Raw genomic sequence first — 24797 nt, forward strand, 5'->3', positions numbered from 1 at the left:
TTGTGCCCAGGCATCTCCTTTGTCCCTACCAAAATACTCAGGGAAATGTTTGAAGAACAGCTCTGGATAGGGTTCTTCCACCCCATTTTTTCTCTTCCTGTTAGTTTCTTTCTCAAATCCCCACAATTCTTCATTTGTATTCAGTTCAGACTGGTGATAGGAAACCCACTGTGAATCAGACAGTACTTAATTTACATGTAAACAGATGGATAAACATCTCCTCTCAGACAGGAAGCCTGTTTTTCATCTTTGCTGGTGACCAGTCCCTAGCCACAGACTTTAAGAAGACATTTTCCATATATATGTATACACACAACTCCTTACATAGTATCTGTACATACATTTCACAATGATACTGAGTGACACCGACTTTTATTCAAGATCTTGCATTACACTGTTTTGCTGACCTATAATGTAAATACCAGAGGGAGGAGATCCTGTAACCCCTGTGTGCCCCTTGTCAGTTGGCACTAAGAGGTTCCTGAGTCAAAGCTGTGGCCCTACTCTTGAGAGACCCCTTTTGCTCCCCACCCAACTTCCAGCATGGGATTGCAAGGAGATGGGTGACCTTGGGTGAGTCACTTCAGCTCTCTGTGCCTCAGTTTTGTCATCTGTAAAATGGGAGTAGTGATACTGACCCTTTGTAAATAATTTAATTTACTGCTGAAAAGCACGATATAAAAGCTAAATAATATTAATGCAGTGCCGGGCCAAGTGAATCCTCCCCCAATCCCATATGGAGTTTTTAGGGCCCCTTTACGTTGCTCTGGTCTTTTCATATGGCATAAAGGGACCAGAGTGTTGGTGGATATCACCTCAGACGTACAAAGACAAAAGAGCATGACATGAACTGCAATACGGGCCCTCTAAGGTGGAATTCACATTGATGTGACAACCATATTTTAGAATTTCCTTGCTTTGTTGTTTTATGCCTCAATAATGTTCTTTTTAGTGAACCTCTGTGTTTCTGTTTCCTAACAGGAAGCATAATTAGAGGGCATAATTTAACACACTAGTATGGTCACTGTTCAGATAACTGATAATTTAGTGTTTTGATATAACGTTCATTATCATTACTAGAGTTAATTAAAAGAAGGCTTAACTATGTTTATATCTTTGTTCAGATATAGCTAGAATTCCTATCCCGCAGAATCTCAGTGGATATTCCTTGATACCATTGTTGGCTGAAATGGCAGAAGATGACGTCTCATCCAGAAGGCTGCACCCCCCATGGGTCCTGAGTGAATTCCATGGATGTAATGTGAATTCTTCCACCTATATGCTTCGAACTGACAAATGGAAATATATAGCATATTCAGATGGGCATTCAGTACCTTCTCAGCTCTTTGGTATACTAACCACGTTTCTTCACTAGATATTTTTAGGTTTCAGAGTAGCAGCTGTGTTAGTCTGTATCCGTAAAAAAAAAAAGGAGTACTTGTGGCACCTTAGAGACTAACAAATTTATTAGAGCATAAGCTTTCGTGAGCTACAGCTCACTTCATCGGATGCATACAGTGGAAAATATAGTGGGGACATTTTATATACACAGAGAACATGAAACAATGGATGTTACCATACAGACTGTAACAAGAGTGATCAGGAAAGGTGAGCTATTACCAGCAGGAGAGCGGGGGGGTGGAGGGGGGAACCTTTTGTAGTGATAATCAAGGTGGGCCATTTCCAGCACTTTACAAGAACAGTAGCGGTCCCCCCCCCACCCCCTTCCCCCTGCTCTCCTGCTGGTAATAGCTCACCTTTCCTGATCTAATAAATTTGTTAGTCTCTAAGGTGCCACAAGTACTCCTTTTCTTTTTATAGATATTTTTAATGGTTCTGTTTTTACCAAATCATATCTTGGCAAATTGCGCTTAACTGGTTTTTGTTTGTTATAGATCTGTCTGCTGATCCAGATGAACTAACAAACATAGCTACAACATTTCCAGAAGTCACACATTTCTTGGACAAAAAACTTCGCTCCATAGTAAACTATCCAAGAATCTCTGCCTCTGTGCACAAGTACAACAAGAAGCAATTTATCAACTGGAAACAAAGTTTGGGACAGAATTATTCCAACGTTATAGCTAATCTCAGATGGCATCAGGACTGGTTAAAAGAACCAAGAAAGTATAAAGATGCAATTCACAGGTGGCTCCAAATGAACACTAATGAATAAAGTAAGTGCAACAAGGGATTATTGAGTGCCCTTATAGTAACAATTTTTATTAAATGAGCGCAATGAACGCACTCAGGAAATGAAAATATGCAGTTGTAATTGCAACACTATATAGTTCATAACATCACAGTTTGTTTGCTAATTTAAAATAGCAATCCATGAAAATAAAGCTTGCACAAGCTTTTATATCCTTGTTAGCAAGTTAAATGTTTGTTATATAACTGACCATGATACCAAACCTAGCTCCCATCATGTAAAATTTAATATCTGTGGGGGTTAATCAACTTTTAAGAATCATGGGAAGGAAATACACATATATAAAAATTGCTTTCTATAAAATACTGTGTATTAAGAAAATACCGAATGTATTAGCCAATTAATATTTAAGCAATAAAATGCAAAGCAGATTTTGCATGTGTAAGGACTAATTAAAAACTGAATACCTCAGGATTTGATCCAGTGGGATACAGATCATAGTGAAATATCCTAGCATCCCAATAGATTTTAAAATAGTAATGAAAAAGATTCCCCAACCCAATCGTCCCACACACACAGAAGAGAGGATGTAGAGCATCAAAAAAGGATAATAACTAGTGTTGGTCTGAACAAAAATTCTGAGGCTATGGTAGGTACTTGAATAGACAACTAACTCACTCACTGTTTATGACGGGTTGGATCACAGTAACCCCGTTGAGGCTGCTAACTGATGTGCCAAGGCTACTTCTGCCCCTGCTTTCCCTGCCCTCCCAGCTTGGGACTTCAGCGCCCAGCCTGGTTTGAGCCAGACCCGCTAGCCTGCTGCAAACCCAGACCCAGGTCTGAACCACATCCCCTAACAGTTGTAGGCTTAAACTGAAAGCAGCTTAAGAAGTGTTCCTGTCTTTAACTCAGATGCCCAACTCCCAATGGGGTCCAAACCCCAAATAAATCCATTTTATTATACAGGGTAAACTCATAAATTGTTGACCCTCTATAACACTGATAGAGAGATATGCAGAGCTGTTTGCCCGCCCCCAGGTATTAATACATTCTCTGGGTTAATAAGTAAAAAATGATTTTATTAAATACAGAAAGTAGGATTTAAGTGGTTCCAAGTAGTAACAGACAGAACAAAGTGAATTACCAAGCAAAATAAAATAGAACACGCAAGTCTATGTCTAATACAGTAAGAAAACTGAATACAGATAAAAACCACACCTAGTAAGCTTCCTTTTGCAAACTAGTCACCTAGTCTGGGTCCAACAATCACTCACACCCCCTGTAGTTACTGTGCTTTGTTCCAGTTTCTTTCAGGTATCCTTAGGGGTGGAGAGGCTATCTCTTTAGCCAGCTGAAGACAAAATGGAGGGGTCTCCCTGGGGTTTAAATAGACTTTCTCTTGTGGGTGGATGCCCTTCCCTCCCCCTGTGTAGAATCCAGCTACAAAATGGAGTTTTGGAGTCACATGTCCATGCATGACTCAGTTTTTATAGGCAGCAGCCATCGCCCACCTGCTATCTTGAATGTCTCCAGGAAGACTTCTTATGTGGATTGGAGCCTTCCAAATCCATTGTGCGTTAAGTGCTTCTTGACTGGGCATTTAACTTGCAAATTCCTTTCTAAAGAAGTTGACCAAATGCCTTACTAAGGTTATTTAAAATCAAACAAGTATACAGTCAATATGCATAACTTCAAATACAATAATGACACATACATACAAATAGGACGAATAGATTCAGTAGATCATAACCTTCACAGAGATATGTTACATGGCATATGTAGCATAAAACATATTCCAGTTATGTCATATATACATTCATAAGCATATTTCCATAAAGCCTTATGTGGGGCACTGTCAGACTCTCTCTCTCTCTCTAAATATGTATGTGTATACACACACACACACACACACACACACACACACACACACAAATTAGAGACCTCTGGTTCTCTTTCCTCTCCTAATGAACTTTGATGGCCAGTTTTCAACTTCTGTTTCTGGGGCCTCCTATCCAGTATGCAAACTTTGCATATAAATTGCAGAGCAACAAATAGCAAATATAAACACCAATTTTTCTCTATATGTGTAGGAAACTACAAAGCACGAAAACCAGTGTTTGTGAGTAGACCTATTCATTAACTATCAACTGTAAGCTGTGCACTGTATAAAATAGACAGTCTGCCAGGAAATCTTACAGTCTAAGGTACCAATTCTCCATGCAAGTGGACACTTACACCTGTATGCATCTGATTGCAGAATCAGGGACTAAAAGATAAAAGGAAGGAGATGTGCTGCAATGGGAATCCCAAAGAAAAGATTAACTTTGAAAATGTCAATATTTTTAAATCACTTCTAGTAGACCTTACAGAAAATAATCAGTCTTACAAAGAAATGGAGCGTAGGTAGGAAAATTGACTGGCAACTCTAACCTACTCTGTTTTTTTAATGAAATACATAATTACATGAGCATTTCAAAGTGCACCTTATTCTTTAAGCTAATGTACATGCAGCTGCTATAGTAACTATTCAAGATCACATTATGCTTCAAATTTAAGAGCTCTCGAATAGGAATCCATAATAAACATTTCAACAGTAAAATTAAACTGGCAAAGATAAACATGAAAATACCATCTGCTTTCTGAGATTAAACATTGTACACCTATTCAATAACTGAATTGATAGACTGATTTACTAGATGTTTTAAGTGTGGTATTTTAAACTATAGTATATCGTGATTTTGCTTCCATAATATGTTAAAGCTGATCTTACACATACCATTAGTATTTCCCCCTCAGTTTTTATTCTGAATCAAAGATTTTACATTAATAGTGCAAATGAATCTGAGCAGTGCAGTGTAAGTTATGATTCTTGTTAAAAATGAGTACAAGGTTCAAATGGTGATGAAATCACTGTCAGCAAAACTACAAAACAGAAAAGGGATCGGATCTGAGGAATATATTGGAAACTGGCTATATGACTTGAGAAAAATATTCACACATGAATGTGTAGGACTTCTCAAGACTTCAAGAGCAAAGGGAATTACAGCGTTCAAAGATCTGGAAAAGGGCGGTATACTGTACAGTACATTCCAAAATAAGAATGATCACAAGCCTTTATTCCAGTGGTATCTCATTATGTACCATTTAAAGAAATTATAGAGAAGGGAAAATTATGTAATCTGAAGACTGTGTGGACACAGCAGTACCTTTCAAAGCTGGTGAGCCTGCTTCAAAATGTAGTTGTGGGTAGGCGTTCTGCTCACAGAGGGGACCAGTCTGTGGCACATTGTGTGCTACATGAGGGAATAAGGCACTCCGTTTACTCTCTTGCACCAGCTTCCTGGATCATAGGTAGCAGCAAAGAGGAGCCTTTTCAGGGCTGCGTCATCTCCATGTAATTGAGCAGGACTGGGCACAGCAGGAGAGGGACAATAGGATGGGGTTGGGAATACCAATCCTCAGTGTGCTGGCTACCATAGGCCTAATACAAGGTACTTCCTCTGTGGAGGAAGAGGAAACTGGGAGGCAAACTGTGACTGAGGGTATGTCTACAGTACAAAATTATTTCAAAATTATTCTATTCAAATTTTCAGAAGCGATTTTATACATTCGGTCTTGTGTGTCCCCACTAAAGCGCGTGAATTCGGCGTAGTGCGTCCACAGTACCGAGGCTAGCATCGAATGTCGGAGCGGTGCACTGTAGGTAGCTTTCCCACAGTTCCCGCAGTCCCTGCCACCCATTGGAATTCTGGGTTAAGCTCCCAGTGCGTGATGGGGCAAAAACATTCTCACGAGTGTTTCAGGGTGTGTGTTGTCAGTCGCTCCTCCCACTGTGAAAGCTAAGGCAGACAATTGTTTCGCGCCTTTTTGGTGTGCAGACGCCATACTGCTTTCAGCAGACGAAGCTGCACCGCTTCTCTCCTGGTACTATGACTCCACCTCGCATTTCCTCTCGTCTTTCTATGTAATCTCTATAAGTATCTACTCTTTCTCTTCCTCGTCGACCGCTTCACCATTCTGAACCGAGCAGCACAGCTTCCGTCGCCAACTCTGCTCTCCCACTCTTGCCACGCTACCAAGCTTTTCCATGTTGTCTGTCCTGGGCTCCCTCCTCCGTGAAAGCTACAGAAGACAACCATTTTCCACCTTTTTTTGGCTATCGTGAACCGAACAGCACCTCTTCTGCTGCCACTCTGCTCTCCTACGTTTCGCGCCCTTTTTCCAGGATTACCGGTGCAGGTGCCATAGCGCAGCAAGCATGGAGACCGCTCAGATCTCTGCTGCAGTTTTGACCATTGTAAATACCTCGCACATTATCCAGCAATATGTGCAGTACCTGCAAAACTGGGCGAGGAAGCGACGACAGCGCGATTATGATAGTGATGAGGACATGGACACAGACGTTCCTAGAAGCACGGCATGTGGCGATTGGGAGATCATGGTGGCATTGGACCAGGTTCATGCTGTGGAACGCTGATTCTGGGCCCGGGAAACAATCACAGACTGGTGGGACCACATAGTGTTGCAGGTATGGGATGATTCCCAGTGGCTGCAAAACTTTCATATGCGTAGGGCCACTTTCATGGAACTTTGTGACTTGCTGTCACCTGCCCTGAAGTGCAAAGACACCAAAATGAGAGCAGCCCTCACAGTTGAGAAGCGAGTGGCAATAGCCCTGTGGAAGCTTGCAATGCCTGACAGCTACCGGTCAGTCAGGAATCAGTTTGGAGTGGGCAAATCTATTGTAGGGGTCTGCTGTGCTGCAAGTAACCAACACAATCTTTGACCAGCTGCTATCAAGGGTAGTGACTTTGGGAAATATGCAGACCATTGTGGATGGCTTTACTGTGCTGGGGTTCCCTAACTGCAGCGGGGCGATAGACGGAACTCATATCCCTATCTTGGCCCGGAACACCAGGGTAACCAGTACATAAACCGCAAGGGGTACTTTTCCATGGTGCTGCAAGCACTGGTGGATCACAAGGGACGTTTCACCGACATCAATGTGGAATGCCCGGGAAAGGTGCATGATGCTCACATCTTCAGGAACTCTGGTCTGTTTGAACAGCTGCAGGAAGGGACTTACTTCCCAGACCAGAAAATTACTGTTGGGGATGTTGACATGCCTATAGTTATCCTCGGGGACCCAGCCTAACCCTTAATGCCATGGCTCATGAAGCCGTACACAGGCACCCTGGACAGTAGTAAGGAGCAGTTCAACTATAGGCTGAGCAAGTGCAGAATGGTGGTAGAATGTGCTTTTGGACGTTGGAAAGCACGCTGGCGCAGTTTACTGACTCGCTTAGATCTGAGCACAACCAGTATTCCAATTGTAATTGCTGCTTGTTATGTGCTCCACAATATCTGTGAGAGTAAGGGGGAGATCTTTATGGTGGGGTGGAAGGTTGAGACAACTCGCCTGGCCACCAATTTCGCACAGCCAGACAACAGGGTGATTAGAAGAGCGCAGCAGGGCACGGTGCACATCAGAGAAGCTTTGAAAGCCAGTTTCATGACTGGCCAGGGTATGGTATGACAGTTGTGTTTGTTTCTCTTGAAGTTACCCGCCCCCTATGTATATGAAAGGAAATAAAGTCACAATTGTTTAAAAACTGTTCTTTATTATTTGGTGCACAACACATTGAGAGAAATCAGAAGGTAGATCGGGGAAGGGGGGGTACTGAGGGAGAGGGGTGGAGGAGGAGGGAAGGACAAGTCCAGAAACCAAATCAAAATTATGGATATGCCAGCTTTCTGCTGCTTGTGCAATCCTCTGGGGTTCAGTGTGTGGGTCCCCGTAACTGCCTCCCCACCCCCCACCCCCGTGTTCTTGGGCGTCTGGGTGAGGAGGCTATGGAACTTGAGGAGGAGGGAGGGCGATTATACAGGGGCTGCAGCAGCAGTCTGTGGTCTTGCTGCCTTTCCCGCATTAGATCCACCATACAGCGGAGCATGTCCATTTGCTCCCCCATGAGCTTGACCATAGCATCCTGCCTGCTCTCATCGTGCGCATCCCTCCTCTCTTCGTGTTCATTTAATGCTTTACAGGACTCCGCAATTGTTTGCCTCTATGCATTCAGCTGGTCCCTATCAGTGCGGGAGGACTGCATGAGCTCGGCAAACATGTCGTCCCGAGTTTGTTTTTTTCACCTTCTAATCTGGACCAGCCTCTGGGACGGAGTAGATAGGGGCCACGTTGAAACATTTGCACCTGCGGGAGGAGAAAAAGGGAGGGTAGTATTTTAAAAGATACATTTTAGAGAATGAAGGGGACACTTTCTCAGTGAAACAGGCAATTCATAGTACACAGCACATGTTCTTTCTGTACAAAGTCGCATTTTGCCTCATACTGAAGTGCCTGCCACTTTGGTGTGAGTAAGCCATCACACACAGCCACGCAACAGAATTCAGCTTGCAGGCAGCCATGGTAAACCCTATGGGCACGTGGGGTTCTGCTTCTTCCGCATTCATTTCAATGATTTCAAACTGCCAGGCCCCCTTTCCCATAGCAAGCAATGCCTGGTGGGTTTGCCATATAAAAGGAGGGTCCTGCAGGCTCTCTGGGATGATCGCTTCATATAACACCCTCCCACACACACACCGTGTGGCTCTGATGAGGCTCTGAGCAGGGATGAGCCCTTTAAACTAAACACGAACAGCCCAGCGTGGCTGGGTTTCCCCCCATTCCCCACCATGTGGCTCTGAACAGGCTCTCACTCACCAGAAGTGCCTTCTGCAGGGTCATGGTCCGGGAGCCCACATTGGGAGTCGGGGGAGGTTATTGGGTCCAGCATTAAGAATAGTTCCTGGCTGTGGGGGGAAACCGGATTGCCCACTTGCCGCCTGTGCATTGTCCTCCTCCTCCTCCTCTTCGTCCTCCAATAACTCATCCTCCTCGCTCCGTGCAACTCCCCCCTTGCAGGTGTCCACGGACAGTGGTGAGGTAGTGGTGATGTCACCCCACATAATTGTGACCCAGACCACCCGTTTGCCTTCCTGGCTTTTTGGTACATTTGCCTGAGCACCTTGATTTTTGTACAACACTGCTCTGTGTCCCTGGAGTAGCCTCTTTCCGTCATGGCCCTGGAGACTTTAGCATATGTATTTGCGTTTCTTTTTTTGGAACATAGTTCTCCCATAACAGATTTGTCTCCCCAACATGTGATGAGATCCAGTACCTCCCATTCGGACTATGCTGGAGCTCATCTGCGAATCTGGGACTGCATGGTCTCTTGCAATGGTGGACTGTGCTGATGGTGACCAAACAGGAAATGAAATTCAAAAGTTCCCGGGGCTTTTACTGCCTACCTGGCTAGTGCATCGGAGTTGAGAGTGTTGTCCAGAGCAGTCACAAGGGAGCATTCTGGGATAGCTCCCAGAGGCCAATAACGTTGAATTGCATCCACAGTACCTGTAGCCCAGAACTGCAACATCAATTTTAGTGCTACTCCACTTGCCGAGGTGGAGTACAGAAATCGGAGTAAAGAGCCCTTTAAATCGAAAAAAATGGTTTGGTCGTGTGGACGGAATCCGTTTTATTTCGAATTAACGCGGCTAATTCCAAAATAACTGCGTACTGTAGACCAGGCCTCAGAGTCATAATGTGCCTGTTGGGTTATTCCTGGGACAGCAAAACTATGCACTTCCCCTTGACTGTGGCAACCCCACAAATGAGTCCAAAAAAATTACTAAAGTTGAGCAACTTGCCCTCTCTTGCCATCCTAGTGCCCAGCATCCTGATGTTCTTGTTTCTTTAATAAAGAAATAAGGGCCAAGCAGTTTTAAGAAGGAACAAACACTACTTAGGGGGAGGGATAGTGCTAAAGGAGTAAGGACAGAAATTAGGATGAAAAGGAAGGAAGATCAAGGGGAACAGATAAATAAATGAACACCTTAATCTTACAACAATAATCAGACCCTCCCTGAAATAATCACATTCCCTCTAGTAACTAATTATAATCAATATGCCTCAAAAATAATATAAAAGTAATGGGGGTACACCCCCAGTGTCTACCCATCAGTTTCAGGCAGATGGAATGTACACACTGCCCTGTGCACTGGATCACTTTTGGAATGAGCAAAGGAAGGTGAACTTGAAGTTACAGGTAAGTTGCAGGCCTGACCTTTGTTGGGAGCACTGTGGTGCTGGCATACCCTTTCTGCTCCATGTAAGCCTTCTCTTGGCTCTGTATACACAGACCAGCTCTTAACTCACCTCCTGGGGCTTTATTAACTAGCTTTGAGAAGTGCACATATTACTCACAATTGTGGCATCCCATTGTAAGGCAGGCAGATCACTCACTGGGTTGAACAAGTCCTTGTGTTGATCAATTCTTAGTCTTCCCTCACCTTCTAGTACGAGGGAGGCTAGAATCTCCTCTCCCTCTGAATAGGAACCTTTGCTTGTATTCCCACCCAAGACTTTCAGTAGCCAAATGATTTCAGGGACAGGTAATTGAGGGGGGACACCCCCTAAGAAGCTGGAGGCTTTTGGTCAACTGGTTCTTTGGGAGGAGAGTCAAATGGAGTTCTCTCTCCAACTCTGTAGAAAGCAACTGAGGGGCTGACTCTCCTGTTTCTGGAAGGTAACCCCTTGGCACCAACTCTCTTGCTTTAAACATTGTGCTTCTCTGGTAGTACAGACATTTCAGGGCCTGCATTTGCTTATCCTGGCATGTCCACCTGTCCTATGGCCCAGTAACATCTCTTCTTTCAAGCTCTCAAGGATAAGACAGCAACCCAAAAAGTGAGTCAAAAGAAATTATATGCAGCAGAGCTACAATTTTGTGTTTTTCTCTATAAAAAAACTTACACACACAAAAAATGAACAACACCAATCACTGGTTTAATGTCCTGTAATCTCTATACTTGTATGTTATCAACCAAATGCTATGTAAAAAAAACCAAAACACATCTTGTAGTTTATAAGTATAGTGTCTTCCTTTACCACATACTTATTCTAAAACTAAGGTTGCGTATCTAGTTTGGTGTTTCTTCTCTTGTAACATTTTAAGAAATCAAAGTATTTGTTAAAACGAAATGCAAAAGCAAATATGTTGGCTTCCATAAATAAATTATTTAATCTCCTTTGGGTCTGAGCCTTCTTTCTGAAGCACTGGGAGGAGAAAAAGGAAGCACTTTAATACTCCCTCTCTCCTTACACCAGATACCCAGCATAAACTCTGCTTGTACAAAGTTAAACCAATTTAACTTCAAAAGTGGTTAATTTAATAGTGTATGCTATATAACCTGTACACTATTTTCACATCAATGTTAAACATCCGCACTACTATTCTTGCAGTCCAAGTCAAATGAACTTTGCAACACATGGAATTTAAGGAAATAGTAAAGGACAAATTCTGTCCTTGGATCCACGGGCATATCAATCCACCAGGTGAACATAAAAAACAACCATACTGGCTAAGACTAATGGTCCATCTAGCCAGTACCCCTATCTCCTGACACTGGCTGGTGCCAGATGCTTCAGAGGGAATTAATAGAACAAGGTAATTTATCAAATGATTCATCCCCTGTCATCCAGTCCCTGCTTCTGGTAGTTAGAGGTTTAGGGCCACCCCAGAGCATGAGGTTGCATCCCTTACCATCTTGCTAATAGCCATTGATGGACCTATCCTCCATGAATTTGTCTAGTTGTTTTTTAACCCTGTTATACATTTGGCCTTCACAACATCCTATGGCAGTGAGTTCCACAAGTAAACTGCATCATGTGAAATAGTACCCCCTTATCTTTGTTTTAAACCTACTGCCTATTAATTTCATTGGATGATCCCTAGTTCTTGTTATGTGAGGGGGTAAATAACACTTTCCTACTTACTTTCTACACACCATTCATGATTTTATAGACCTCTACCATAGTGGTTCCCAAACTAGGAGCGCCGCTTGTTCAGGGAAAGCCCCTGGTGGGCTGGGCCAGTTTGTTTACCTGCCTCGTCTGCAGGTTTGGCTGATCACAGCACCCAGTGGCCACGGTTCACCATTCTCGGCCAATTGGGACTGAAGGAAGTGGCGTGGGCCGAGGGACATGCTGGCCACCCTTCTCGCAGCCCCCATTGGCCTGGAGCGATGAACCACGGCCAGTGGCAGCAGCGATCGGCTGAACCTGCAGACGCGGCAGATAAACAAACAGGCCCGACCCGCCAGGGGCTTTCCCTGAGCAAGTGGCGCCCCTAGCTTGGGAACCACTGCTCTACCACATCCCCCCTTAGTCCTCTCTTTTCTAAGATGAACAGCCCCAATCTTTTTAATCTCTCCTCATATGGAAGCTGTTCTCCACTTCTAATCATTTTCTGTACCCTTCTCTGCACCTTTTCCAATTCTAATTTTTATTTTATTTATTTATTTATTTATTTATTTGGATGGGATAACCAGAACTGCAAGCAGTACTCAAGGTGTGGGCATACCATGAATTTATATAGTGGCATTATGATATTTGCCTGTCTTATAATCTATCCCTTTCTTAATACTTCCTAACATTCTGTTAGTTTTTTGACTGCCACTGCACAGTGAGCAGATGTTTCCAGAGAACTATCCAGAATGATTCCAAGAGCTCTTTCTTGAGTGGTAACAACTAATTTAGACCCCATCATTTTGTATGGATAGTTGGGAGTATATTTTCCAACATACATTACTTTGCACTTATCGACATTGCATTTAACCTGCCATTTTCTCACCCAGATTAGTGAGACCTTTTGTAACTCTCTGCAGTCAGATTTGGACTTACTATCTTGAGTCATTTGGCATCATCTGGTATCTCACTGTTCACGCCTTTTTACTGATCACTTATGAATATGTTGAACAGCACACATCCTTGGGGGACCCTATTTACCTCTTTCCATTGTGAAAACTGACCATTTATTCCTACCCTTTGTTTCCTATCTTTTAACCAGTTACTGATCCGTGGGTGGCCCTTCCCTCTTATCCCATGACCAATGTTCCCTTTAACTTTTTCCACCTATGTGTGGAATGAATTTTGTTATGTGCACCAATATCAAGGTAATGTGTGGATGTGCATCACCAGTAGAAACCAAAAACCTAGATATATATTTAAAAGTTACCCTAGGGATAATGACTCCAGCCAGGACAGGTTGGGCATTTTAGAACTCACTACTCAAAGAATTAAATTTAAGCATAAGAGTAATAAAAATTATGAAATGCATAGACAAGTCAAAAAAATAAAATAGCACTTTGAAAGAATAAAATTACAGAGAACATATGTGCATTGCAGGAAGTATCATGAAGTAACAACAAGTATGTGTTGGAAGCTGAGTATGAAAGACTGTGTGTGTATATACATGTGAGACACAGAGACAGTGTATGTGTGTGTGACAGCATGTGTGTGTGTGAGACACACACTCACACCTCTCCCCTCCATGACCCCAAGGCTGGGGCTGACGAAGAGAGCCATCTCTCCCATCCCCGCCACATCCCCAGCTGGAGCTGGGGGAGAGAAGCATCTCTCCCGTCCCGGCCGCAGCCCCGGCTGGAGCTAGGGACAGGGGAGAAGTGCATCTCTCCTGTCCCCATTGCAGCCGCGGCCGGAGCTGGGGATGGGGGAGAGAGGCATCTCTCTCCCCCCAGCCCTGCATGCCCCAAGCTCCCCCAAACGCCCATCACCTCACCCCACTGCCCCCACCCTCCACATTCTCCATGCTCACCTGTGTGCGCACCTGATGTGCATCCCTTGATGGCCTCGTGAGCGCACCTTCGAGGGAACACAGCCAATGACTGCCTACTGTACTTTGTTTAACAGCCTTTGGTCAGGGACCTTGTCAAAGGCATTCTGAAAGTTCAATATACTACATCGACTGGATCACCCTTGTCCACATGCTTGTTGACTCTCAAAGAATTCTAATAGATTGATGAGCCAGAATTTTCCTATACAAAAGGCATGTTGACTCTCCCGCAACATATCATGTTTATCTATGTGTCTGATAATTTTGTTTTTACTATAGTTTCAAACAATTTGCCTGGTACTGAAGTTAGGCTTACTGGCCTGTAATTGCCAGTAAGGTGGCAGAATTTCAAGGCTCAGTCATGATTGGTGAAGTTGTGCTGAACATGATTTAGTCCACCCTACCCTCATAGTTAAATTGTTTACACTTTACAGCACTGGTTCAACTTCACCCATAGTTAATACCCCTTTCCAACAGAAACTATGTTACCTAGTATAGACAATGCTTGCCGCAATGTGGTTCCTCAGAATTCTTTTTAACAGCTGGGCTCCATCGACACTGTTTTCAAAATGTAAGCACTTTTCTAGGGAGAACCATGTTTAAATGTCATTTTCTAGGAAGGAACTAATCCAGTTTTAAATGGCACAGAGGGAACTTGTCTGGCAGGATCTATTATTATTACTGGTTACTTGTATTGCAGTAGCAGCTAGAAACCTCAACTAAAATCAAGGCTCCAATGTATAAATGCATAGCAAGCAGGGTGGATAAAAATCAATGATTTTTTTAAAAAATTAAAAATTGGATTTTTTTATTTAAATCAGATTTTTTGGATAAAATACTTTTTGAGGAAAAAACTTATCTAAAGATAGTTTTAATTAAGTAACATTATAAAAGATATCTCACCGTGGAACAGGGATTATAAATTCTAATTCTATAGTATGAGACAATATATTCATGTAATGTTTAAGAAAAGTTTTGCAAATGAGTTCCAAAAATTCATGGATTAGGGACCCAATCTTATGGGGTTCCAGGAGCTTCTGTATAGATTATTTAGGTTAATCTTTCTATCTACCCAGTGGGACTCAGTGCTCAGTCTAGAAGATACCATCAGAGATGCTTGGTTTTGCCGTTCTCAAACAGTGGATTTGTGTCTCCAGAGGTAACATGCTTGTTAACAGCAAAAATGTTTTTAAATAAATAAATAATATATAGAGGTGAGAAATAACAGACCTCAACTGTATTGTCTTTCTGTAAATTTGTAAATACAGAGTCAATCCCTTATCTCTCTTTAAAACTGCAAAGTTTCAAAAAGTTCAACGAATAGAAGATTATTGGGGGAGGAATAGATCTGGACAAGGAGAAGAAGTCTAGAGATAAATGTGAGAAATGAGGGACATATGCTTGTTTTGTTAAAATATTATATGTTCGCTGTTGAAGAAAAAATCCAGAATACTTAACGCTGTTGTTTTAGTTAAATAAAACAATTTAAATGTCTGTCTGGTGATGTTCTCCTCCTAATACAGCATGACAAGAAAATCCTCCAAATATTAATGATTAACCCGTTGAATTGGAGATAGTTCACCTCCCAATGACTTCATAAATATCTGCTTCAATTACCTTTGGTAAATGAAATAACCAATCATTCATTTTCTGATATAGCTCTAAAACTAATCTGAAAAGTTCTCAAAATAAATCACTGTTTAAAAATGTATAGTGTGTACCTTCTAAAAATAAAACCTACATCTATCTCCGAGTTGTGAAGAATATGTATTAAGGTTATAACAACCAACAAGAATGCACTTTTATGTAGAAATCCATGATTAAATCGAGTCTTCCTGACTAGTGATTTAAATCATGAATTAATTTAATCATGATCAATTTGATTTAAATCAAATCCACCCTGATAGCAAGAGATGGTCCCTGCATGAAAGGATATACAATCTAAAGGGACAAAACAGACAACAGCAAACAGAAATACACAAAGGTACAGTTACTTGCTCAAGGTCACTCGGAAAGTTGGTGGCATGGCCAGGAATAGAGCCCTGGTCTCCTAAGCTCTAGTCCAGTGCCCTATTCACTGGACCATGCTATTCTATTGTGCATTATGAAATTGCCTAGGAGGACCAAATAACAGTTCTGTAGAAAAACCAATGAAATTGTGAACACGCAACTGGAATCCTAGCATACATTAGCCTTTCCCCAACTAGAACTTCCCACTGTGGCTAACACCAGTGCAGCTCCACAGGTGAGAGCTCAAGTGTAGACAAACTGCCACTGTTTTTTTTAAACAATTGCATGATTTATATTCCATTTCAGCAGCGTTAAACAGTGTTAAATGTGGCAGTTGGAACCTTGTCTATATTAATGCTCCCACCATCATTACCATCAACAGAGCTGTGTAGAGTGGCCTCCTCATGAGCAGGCGTGGCATAGCAGCTCTCCTTCATTCTGGCACCCTCTGCGGACATTCATGATGTTAGTCTCTCTTCCAGGGGAAAACAGGCCCTCCCACTACGCCAGATTCCAGCCCCTGGACTCTATAACTAGCAGACAAAGTCAGTACAGTCCCACTCTTTGCTGCTGTTTCCTTTGTCTTCTTCTTACCCAACCTCTCTCAGGCCATCTTCCCCACAACTTCTGTGGGTTGACCCTTCTTTCAGGGCTATGATCCCTGGCTTATTTTTCCCTCCCCAGGTTTCCTCCCCACCACCTCTTTGTTCCTAGGAAATAACTACACCATCTCTTACTACAGCCCACTTCTGCTCTCAACTTCCTGACTTTCTGTTAACCAGCTTGCTCTTACCAAACTGGCTTCATGATCAGTTAAGCCTAGTTCTTCTTCCAGGAGCAGCCAGGTAACATAATTAGCCTCTTAGGCCCACATTAATCCTTTCAGGGCCTGTGTGGGGTTCACACACCATTACAGGCCATTTATGTGGTAGCAATAATGGGAAGCATTAGGAAGGAAACAGACTAGATACAGCCTAAACAAGTTAAAACTTGTGTTCAAAATTACCACCTCTTGACCCCAGCAGTATATGAATGTGACTTTAAGGCTTCTCTACACTACAATTCCAATGAAGTTAGGAGAACCAGTAACTATGTAGCTCCCAGTTGTAGCATCAGTGGGACCTTCCAAGTCCAATTATGGAATACTGTTCAGGTTCCATCTACAGGAATCAAGTTGTCACTATGTAAAAGGACAACCCTTGTTATCAACAGGTCTCAGAATTCTGTTGTAATTATAGTAAAGATGGAAGCCAGTTCTAGCATGTTAGTAGTGTTGATGTATATACCATGATGTATAATGTGCTATATGATACACAATTCACATTCAACTCAATAGGAATTTTACCTAGCTATCTGAAAACAAGATTTAGCCCTGTGTTTCACTTTCTTTGTAGTGTGAACGGGGCCCAAAAGGGCATCTAGAAAATATTCAATTAGCTACATGGGTATTTGCCAAATCCTAAAAATAGGAGGGATGGAGCCAATTATCTCATTAAATGAACTCTATATTACTGTTCGTTAGGCAGACATATAAAGAAATTTTAGAAGACCTTTGTCTTTTGCAAGGTGTGTTTTGTACATGTAGATTTCCATTACACTCTGCCCACACAACCCACTGACTCAGTCTTCACTGCCGATTATTAACACATTCAGCAGCTTATCCTAGAGTCCAGCCAGATTGAAACAAAATGGAACCATTACTTTTACATTGTTTCTTTAAACAAAATGTCACTTCATATACTCATTGATTTTATTTACAAATGGGCTACCACTAAGTCCACAGAGTGCAACAAAAAGATTCAGAAGGCTTTGTAAAGGTTACAAATATAGAGCTATTCATATGTACAACATTCAGTCAGTTTGCATAGCAACAGCAGCCCTGCTGATTTTTGCACTCTTCTCCTGTAAAAAAAAAAAAAAAAAAAAGACTGAAAACTCAAAGGACAATGCTATGGTTAAGGACATGAAAACACACCTCATAATACAGAACCCTATCCTGGCTAGTTTTCAGGAGGCTTTCAGCTAAAGGCTTTCTGAAATTCCTTCCTGCCTATACATATCTGTATATAATTATAAAGTACTGGTGCTCTTTTGAAAACCCTATCTTTGAGCCCCACATCCCTAAGGAACAAGGAGGCAGCTACTTCAGTTGTAATAAAAATATTAAAGATGCAAAATACACAGTTCAGCTTCTATAAACCACATTACATCTAGTCATCACATGGCTACAAAAAGTGATGGAATGAGGCTTGTTCCCCCTGCTTGGTTAGGGAATTGAATTTCCGTCATCCCAGGAACACAAAGATCAGTATCTTGGGAGCATTTTGAACATGTAAGGAGCCTCTCATCAGAGGACGTTAACTTTAAACCCCATCTTTGTCGTTATTCAAACTCCAGAAAAAGAAAGAAGGGAAAGTTGGAGAGATGATTGAGAGGAAGGGTATGGGAGAGAAACAGGAAGAAGTGACACAAGAGAAACTTGGGAGAAAAGTAATGGGAAGAGAGAAAGGCGTACGCGGGAGTGACTGGGAGAGGGAGGTGACAGGTGAAGGACAGGCTGGGGTGATGACCGGGCACTGGGCCAAGGAGGATGTTAAACGATATCGTTCTCTGCCCTCGGTGGCCTGTTGCTTGCTCCTGCTGCGGTGGGCGCCGCTTGGCGGTGTCCCCCGCCCCGAGGAAGGCTGATTAGAAGCCGCTCTCGCAGGCGGAGGTGTCCTCAAGCTCCCGGGAGTCTGAGCCCGACGGCTGCGCTGGGGTGCAGAAGGCGGCGCGCTGGGCTCCGGGGGGCGGCCCGTCCTTCGGGCGGTGTCGGTGCGGGGCGCGGTGGTTCGGCCGGCGGCGGGGCTCCCGCTCGGGGCCGGGGCAGCAGCAGGTCGGGCCGGGCCCCGCACTGCAGAGGCTCCTCTGCAAACGGCGCGCCCAGGGCCGGTGGCTCTGGAAGAGCAGATAGGCGTAGGGGTTCAGCGCGCTGTTGGTCACCGCCACGATGCCGAGCGCGGCCCGCGCCTCCCGCAGCCCGGCCGCGGCCGGGGCCTCCCCGCCGGGCCCGAAGGCCATGCTGAGCTCCAGCACGAAGCGGGGCAGGCGGCAGAGCGCGAACAGGGCGATCAGCACCAGCGTCAGCTGCAGCGTCTTCACCCGAGCCCGGGGCATGGGGCAGCTGGCGGCCGGCAGCCTGAGCAGCAGGGGCCGCGCGGCCGGCAGCCCCAGGCGGCGGCGGCCGCTGCCGCCTTCCCCCCGCGCCGCCGGCGGCTTCTCCTCCTGGGCGGCCCAGAGGGCGAGGAGGATGCGGCCGTAGGCCCAGCACAGCAGGCTGACGGGCGCCAAGAAGCCGGTGACGGCCCCGTACACGCCGTAAGCCTGGCCGTGCCAGCGCGGGAGCTGCTCGAAGATGCTGAGGCAGCGGCTGCCCCCGGGGCGGGAGGCGAGCCTGAACACGAAGGCCTGGGGCAGGGCGAGCAGCAGGGCCAGCAGCCAGCCCAGCGCGGCCAGGGCCCGGGCGGGCAGCGGCGGGTCCGCCGGCCGCCTCACCACGTGGTGCCGCTCCAAGGCGATGAGCACCAGCACGTTGGACGAGGCCAGGAGGCCGGAGCCCTGCAGTAGCTTAAGCAGGCGGCAGGCGGCGTCCCCCGCCGGCCAGGCGGCCCCCAGCAGCTCTGCCGCCAGATGCGAGAACAGGGCCAGCCCGCAGCCGTAGAGATCGGCCAGCGCCAGGTGGGCGATGAGGAAATCCATCTTCCGCCGCCGCCGGCCCCGGCCGCAGCAGCCACAGCAGCAGAGGCGATGCAGCACCAGGCAGTTGCCCAGCAGCCCCAGCAGCAGGATGGCGGCCGCGGAGATAACACGCACCTGCCGGCCAAGGGAAGGCCAGCGCCGGTCCCCGGGGGAGGAGGAAAGATTCAGGCTCCAGCCTGGCTGCAGGGCACTCGAGAGGTTGAGTTTCGGGGAAAATCTGTCTAGGCTGAAAGGATCTTCCATGGCTCCCCGCAGAGCCCCAGCAAATGGGGGGCTGGAGTCTTGTGCAGGGCAGTCCCGGGGTCCCAGGCTCTCAGCGGCCCGGTCCCTGAACGCCTCCCGGCTCGACTCTGCTCTTTGGGATACAAACTTTCTTGGGAAGCAAGAGAAAGGATTGCGCTACTGATGAATGCGCTTCCCGGCGACATATATAGGGGCTTTGCCTGTCATCTGGCACACAGAGAGGGTGGGCTGTGCATGCACACAGCAGCGAGCACGCCTATTATCTCCCCCCACCCCCCGAACCAAACAGCCAATTTCTCCCATACCACCTACTTAGGAACGTCTTCCCCAACCAAGCAATTAGCTTCTCACCCCACCCTAACAAAGCAACTATAGTACCCCCCCAACAACACAGTATCCCCACCCCCAGATCCAATCGCAACCATCTCCCCGCATCCCTGCAGTTTAGCAACCATCTCAATTCCCAACACCTGAACCAAGCAACAGTCTTCCCCCCCACCCCATCCCAAAATGAAACAGGTACGGCCCTCACACGGCCCATACAATCGCCCGCCAGCCTCCATCTCCTCTCCAGCCCTTAACCAAAGTCTTTATCAACGTACCGGCGGTGAACAGATCCGAGCGCAGTCCGAAGTGCCCGCAACACACCTTCACGCTCTCGCTGCCCTGCATCACCCAAAGCCATTTCCACCTCTGAGGTCTGTCTCGGGACTCTGCAGTAAGAGGAAGGGAATCTCGGACGGGGACAGCTCAGGCATCTGACCCGGGTTTTTAAACTGCGGGGCAATTTCAACAATCTTTCATACCAGACAAAATAAAAGGATTCTCAGTTCTGGGCTGTGTGTTGTTATTACACAGCCCCTGAGCGCAGCGTAAACACGAGGAAGTGCTAAAGAAATCAGATGTAAAGGGTAATGTGGCATCTTGTTTTAATCAAAACAAAATGACGCTAAAGCTGTTCAGGAGTCCCATTTATCAGAAAGCAGCCTGTTGAGCGCTTGCATTCTGTAGTTAGTGTCGTTTCCTAATGAAATACCAGTCACCACCACATTGTACTTCCATGGCAATGCTTTGTTCAGGCATCTTTCAAAATATTTTCTTTTTTTCAACAGCAGCTCCTCCCCTTGGTATGATGTGAAATATTAACCTAGAAGGGTAGGAAATTGAAAGGTTTTATATAAATGAGCCATTACTCATGTGAACTGGTTTGTGTTTTGATTCAAAGAACAAATCTCTCCCTTACACCTAATCTCTTTTAATAAAATTTCCACCAGATGGCACTTGGCTGCAGGGACGCCTCCATTCAACATAAGATAAAGTGACTCAGAAAATGCTAAAGAAAGGAGCCAAGTTCTTCATAAACTATTGAGAACAAACCAAATAACACAATCAGTTTAAAGTAAAAGGGGGAAATAACTTTCCTCCTTTTGACTCAGAGTTTTTACTTAATCTAATTGACGATACCTATAGCCTTTTGACTCTCAGAGATTAATCTAATTGCATCCTACAGGAGCTGGGAAATTGTGGGTTTGGGATGGATGTCCACACTTTGATAACTAGATACTGTCTTAGGAAATCACAACATTTTTTCAGCATGTATTTAGATTTTCATTGGTGCCCTGATCCCATCCCCTGGGTGCTATTCACAGAGATGGGTGTACATATTTCATCACCTGAAAAATAGACTTAAAGCTCTTCAAAGATAGACACAGCCACAAACAACATTTGGGGCCAAGTGAAAAAAAAATGTCCTTTCAGTCATGAGGTGCCATCCATTTTCTTTTCAAAGTACATGAAAAGTAAAACTCTCGAATAAACAAGAATAGCACCATCATATTTGAACCAGACGTCTTCTATACTTACACTACCCACATGACTTTGATTCACTTTAACCTGATAGTCAAAGGACATAAAAACATATTGTAGCTATGCTGCAGAAGAACACGGTAATCAAGGGTCCTATCGTATGTGGGCCATTGACTTCAAGGCCTGTTGAGGACACTCCACCCATCACTCATCTGGCCCCCAGTGAGAGAAGGCATCGAGTAATTCAGCTGTACAGTACCCAACCAGGCATCAGGTGCAAACTGCACTTGGAAATAGGAACCTATCTAAGACCATTCTGCAAACAGCAGGAAGGGGTCTGAGCTGGATGAGCATCCCAATGTGAGAAAATGCTGTGAATTATCAATCATAGGAAGATCCAACCTGTCCCAGTCAGAAGGAAAGTTGTCCACTTGTTTGCTCTCAGGTGCGATTCAACTAGTTAATTTTACTGACAGTAGCTTTGCTTCTGTTATTTCCTGTACATGTAGTACTTGGTTAATGAGACAGTCAAATGCTCTTCAGGTTCGGTGACTGTTATAATTAAGGGGTATGTTCACAGTTAACTCAGAAGCCCCTGGGAGGAAGGGGTTGTATAATTAACTACCTCCTCCTAGTTGGATGATAAATTATCTGTGAGCATATGACCTGTGAGAGGTTACTGCTACCTTTCTGTGTTGAGGAATGTATTACATGTACACTGCTGCTCTATCGGGGCACTAAATAAATAGTTTTCGAACATTTCAAATATATACTGTACCAGTAAAATAAGACATTTATTTGGCTTTGTAAAATGTTTAGGTGTAATTAAAAATAACTCATTAGTAGATCAGTACAAAACTTATCAGATGCATATATGGAAATAAAATGGCCTAGTATCAAGGAGTATTACCAATTATGGTACAAGAGCTCACTAGTGTGCCAACTTTTTAAAAAAGGGGGGTTTGAAACCATTACTGTCAGGAGATTTCCCACAAGATCTGGATCTGTAACAAGCAGGCTGGATTGATTTAAATAAAAGGGATTTAAAGCACCATTTTCAATCCTGATTTAAATCAGCAAGCAGGAAACTGTGACTAAAAACATGGATTTTAATCATGTTTTGCATTTTACTTTTAGTTTTTTCCTAAAGAAAGGGTGATTCTCATTAGTTGGTAACCATTAAAACATGTTGATTTGCAACTAAATATAGCCTTTATGCTAAATTTGGTGCTTCTTTTTTCTAACTAGGAGTATACACTATAGTTATACGCATTTATTTAAGCAGTTGTATAGTTTAATTTACATTTATTCAGATACTTAATTTTTGCATTTTTATTGTATTAGAAAACGGTGAATGATCCATTTCTTATTATTAGATGATTATTATTAGAAGCCTGGGAAACAAGCAGGGAGAACTGGAAGTCCTGGCACAGTCAAGGAATTATGATATGATTGGAATAACAGAGACTTGGTGGGATAACTCACATGACTGGAGTACTGTCATGGATGGATATAAACTGTTCAGGAAGGACAGGCAGGGCAGAGAAGGTAGGGGAGTTGCACTGTATGTAAGGGAGCAGTATGACTGCTCAGAGCTCAAGTATGAAACTGCAGAAAAACTTGAGTGTCTCTGGATTAAGTTTAGACGTGTGAGCAACAAGGGTGATGTCGTGGTGGGAGTCTGCTATAGACCACCGGACCAGGGGGATGAGGTGGATGAGGCTTTCTTCCGGCAACTCACGTAAGTTACTAGATCGCAGGCCCTGGTTCTCATGGGAGACTTCAATCACCCTGATATCTCCTGGGAGAGCAATACAGCGGTGCACAGACAATCCAGGAAGTTTTTGGAAAGTGTAGGGGACAAGTTCCTGGTGCAAGTGCTGGAGGAACCAACTAGGGGCAGAGCTCTTCTTGACCTGCTGCTCACAAACCAGGAAGAATTAGTAGGGGAAGCAAAAGTGGATGGGAACCTGGGAGGCAGTGACCATGAGATGGTCGAGTTCAGGATCCTGACACAAGGAAGATCGGAGAGCAGCAGAATATGGAGCCTGGACTTCAGAAAACCAGACTTTGATTCCCTCAGGGAACTGATGGGCAGGATCCCCTGGGAGAATAACATGAAGGGGAAAGGAGTCCAGGAGAGCTGGCTTTATTTTAAAGAATCCTTATTGAGGTTACAGGGACAAACCATCCCGATGTGTAGAAAGAATAGTAAATACGGCAGGCAACCACCTTGGCTTAACAGTGAAATCCTTGCTGATCTTGAACACAAAAAAGAAGCTTACAAGAAGTGGAAGACTGGGCAAATGACCAGGGAAGAGTATAAAAATATTGCTCGGGGATGCAGGAGTGAAATCAGGAAGGCCAAATCACACTTGGAGGTGCAGCTAGCAAGGGATGTTAAGAGTAACAAGGAGGGTTTCTTCAGGTATGTTAGCAACAAGAAGAAAGTCAAGGAAAGTGTGGGCTCCTTACTGAATGAGGGAGGCAATCTAGTGACAGAGGATGTGGAAAAAGCTAATGTACTCAATGCTTTTTTTGCCTCTCTTCACAAACAAGGTCAGCTCCCAGACTACTGCACTGGGCAGCACAGCATGGGGAGAAGGTGGCCAGCCCTCTGTGGAGAAAGAAGTGGTTCAGGACTATTTAGAAAAGCTGGACGAGCACAAGTCCATGGGGCCGGATGCGCTGTATCCGAGGGTGCTAAAGGAGTTGGCAAATGTCATTGCAGAGCCATTGGCCATTATCTTTGAAAACTCATGGCAATCGTCCGAGGTCCCGGACAACTGGAAAAAGGCTAATGTAGTGCCCATCTTTAAAAAAGGGAAGGAGGAGGATCCAGGGAACTACAGGCCAGTCGGCCTCACCTCAGTCCCTGGAAAAATCATGGAGCAGGTCCTCCAGGAATCAATTCTGAAGCACTTAGAGGAGAGGAAAGTGATCAGGAACAGTCAGCATGGATTCACCAAGGGCAAGTCATGCCTGATTAATCTAATTGCCTTCTATGACAAGATAACTGGCTCTGTGGATGAGGGGAAAGCAGTGGACGTGTTATTCCTTGACTTTAGCAAAGCTATTGATATGGTCTCCCACAGTATTCTTGCCAGCAAGTTAAAGAAGTATGGGCTGGATGAATGGATTATAAGGTGGAT

General features: G+C 44.5%; 2 protein-coding genes across 4 annotated transcripts in view; one reads left to right on the plus strand and one right to left on the minus strand.

Annotated features, from left to right (window-relative positions):
• ARSK (arylsulfatase family member K) overlaps window positions 1-11010 on the plus strand; it is a 61534-nt gene extending 50524 nt beyond the window's left edge. Inside the window, exons 7-9 of one of the 3 annotated variants that reach the window (XM_074952860.1) lie at window positions 1125-1349; window positions 1896-2177; window positions 6186-11010. In XM_074952860.1, coding sequence (XP_074808961.1) covers window positions 1125-1349; window positions 1896-2176 — 506 coding nt within the window. In that variant the 3' untranslated portion in view covers window position 2177; window positions 6186-11010. Of the gene's footprint in view, window positions 1-1124; window positions 1350-1895; window positions 2719-6185 lie in introns of those variants that run through there. The other 2 variants (XM_074952859.1, XM_074952861.1) reach the window with 2 other exon arrangements.
• Window positions 11011-17593: 6583 nt separating this feature from the next.
• On the minus strand, window positions 17594-20100 carry GPR150 (G protein-coupled receptor 150). The gene is given in 2 exon segments (XM_074952863.1): window positions 17594-19896; window positions 19899-20100. Coding segments are annotated over 2 exon segments (1476 nt in total). The 5' UTR covers window positions 20025-20100; the 3' UTR covers window positions 17594-18546.
• Between the last annotated feature and the right edge of the window lie 4697 nt (window positions 20101-24797).

The sequence above is a fragment of the Natator depressus genome, chromosome 5 (genome assembly GCF_965152275.1).
Source record: "Natator depressus isolate rNatDep1 chromosome 5, rNatDep2.hap1, whole genome shotgun sequence".
In the NCBI taxonomy this organism is placed as follows: Eukaryota; Metazoa; Chordata; order Testudines; family Cheloniidae; genus Natator; species Natator depressus.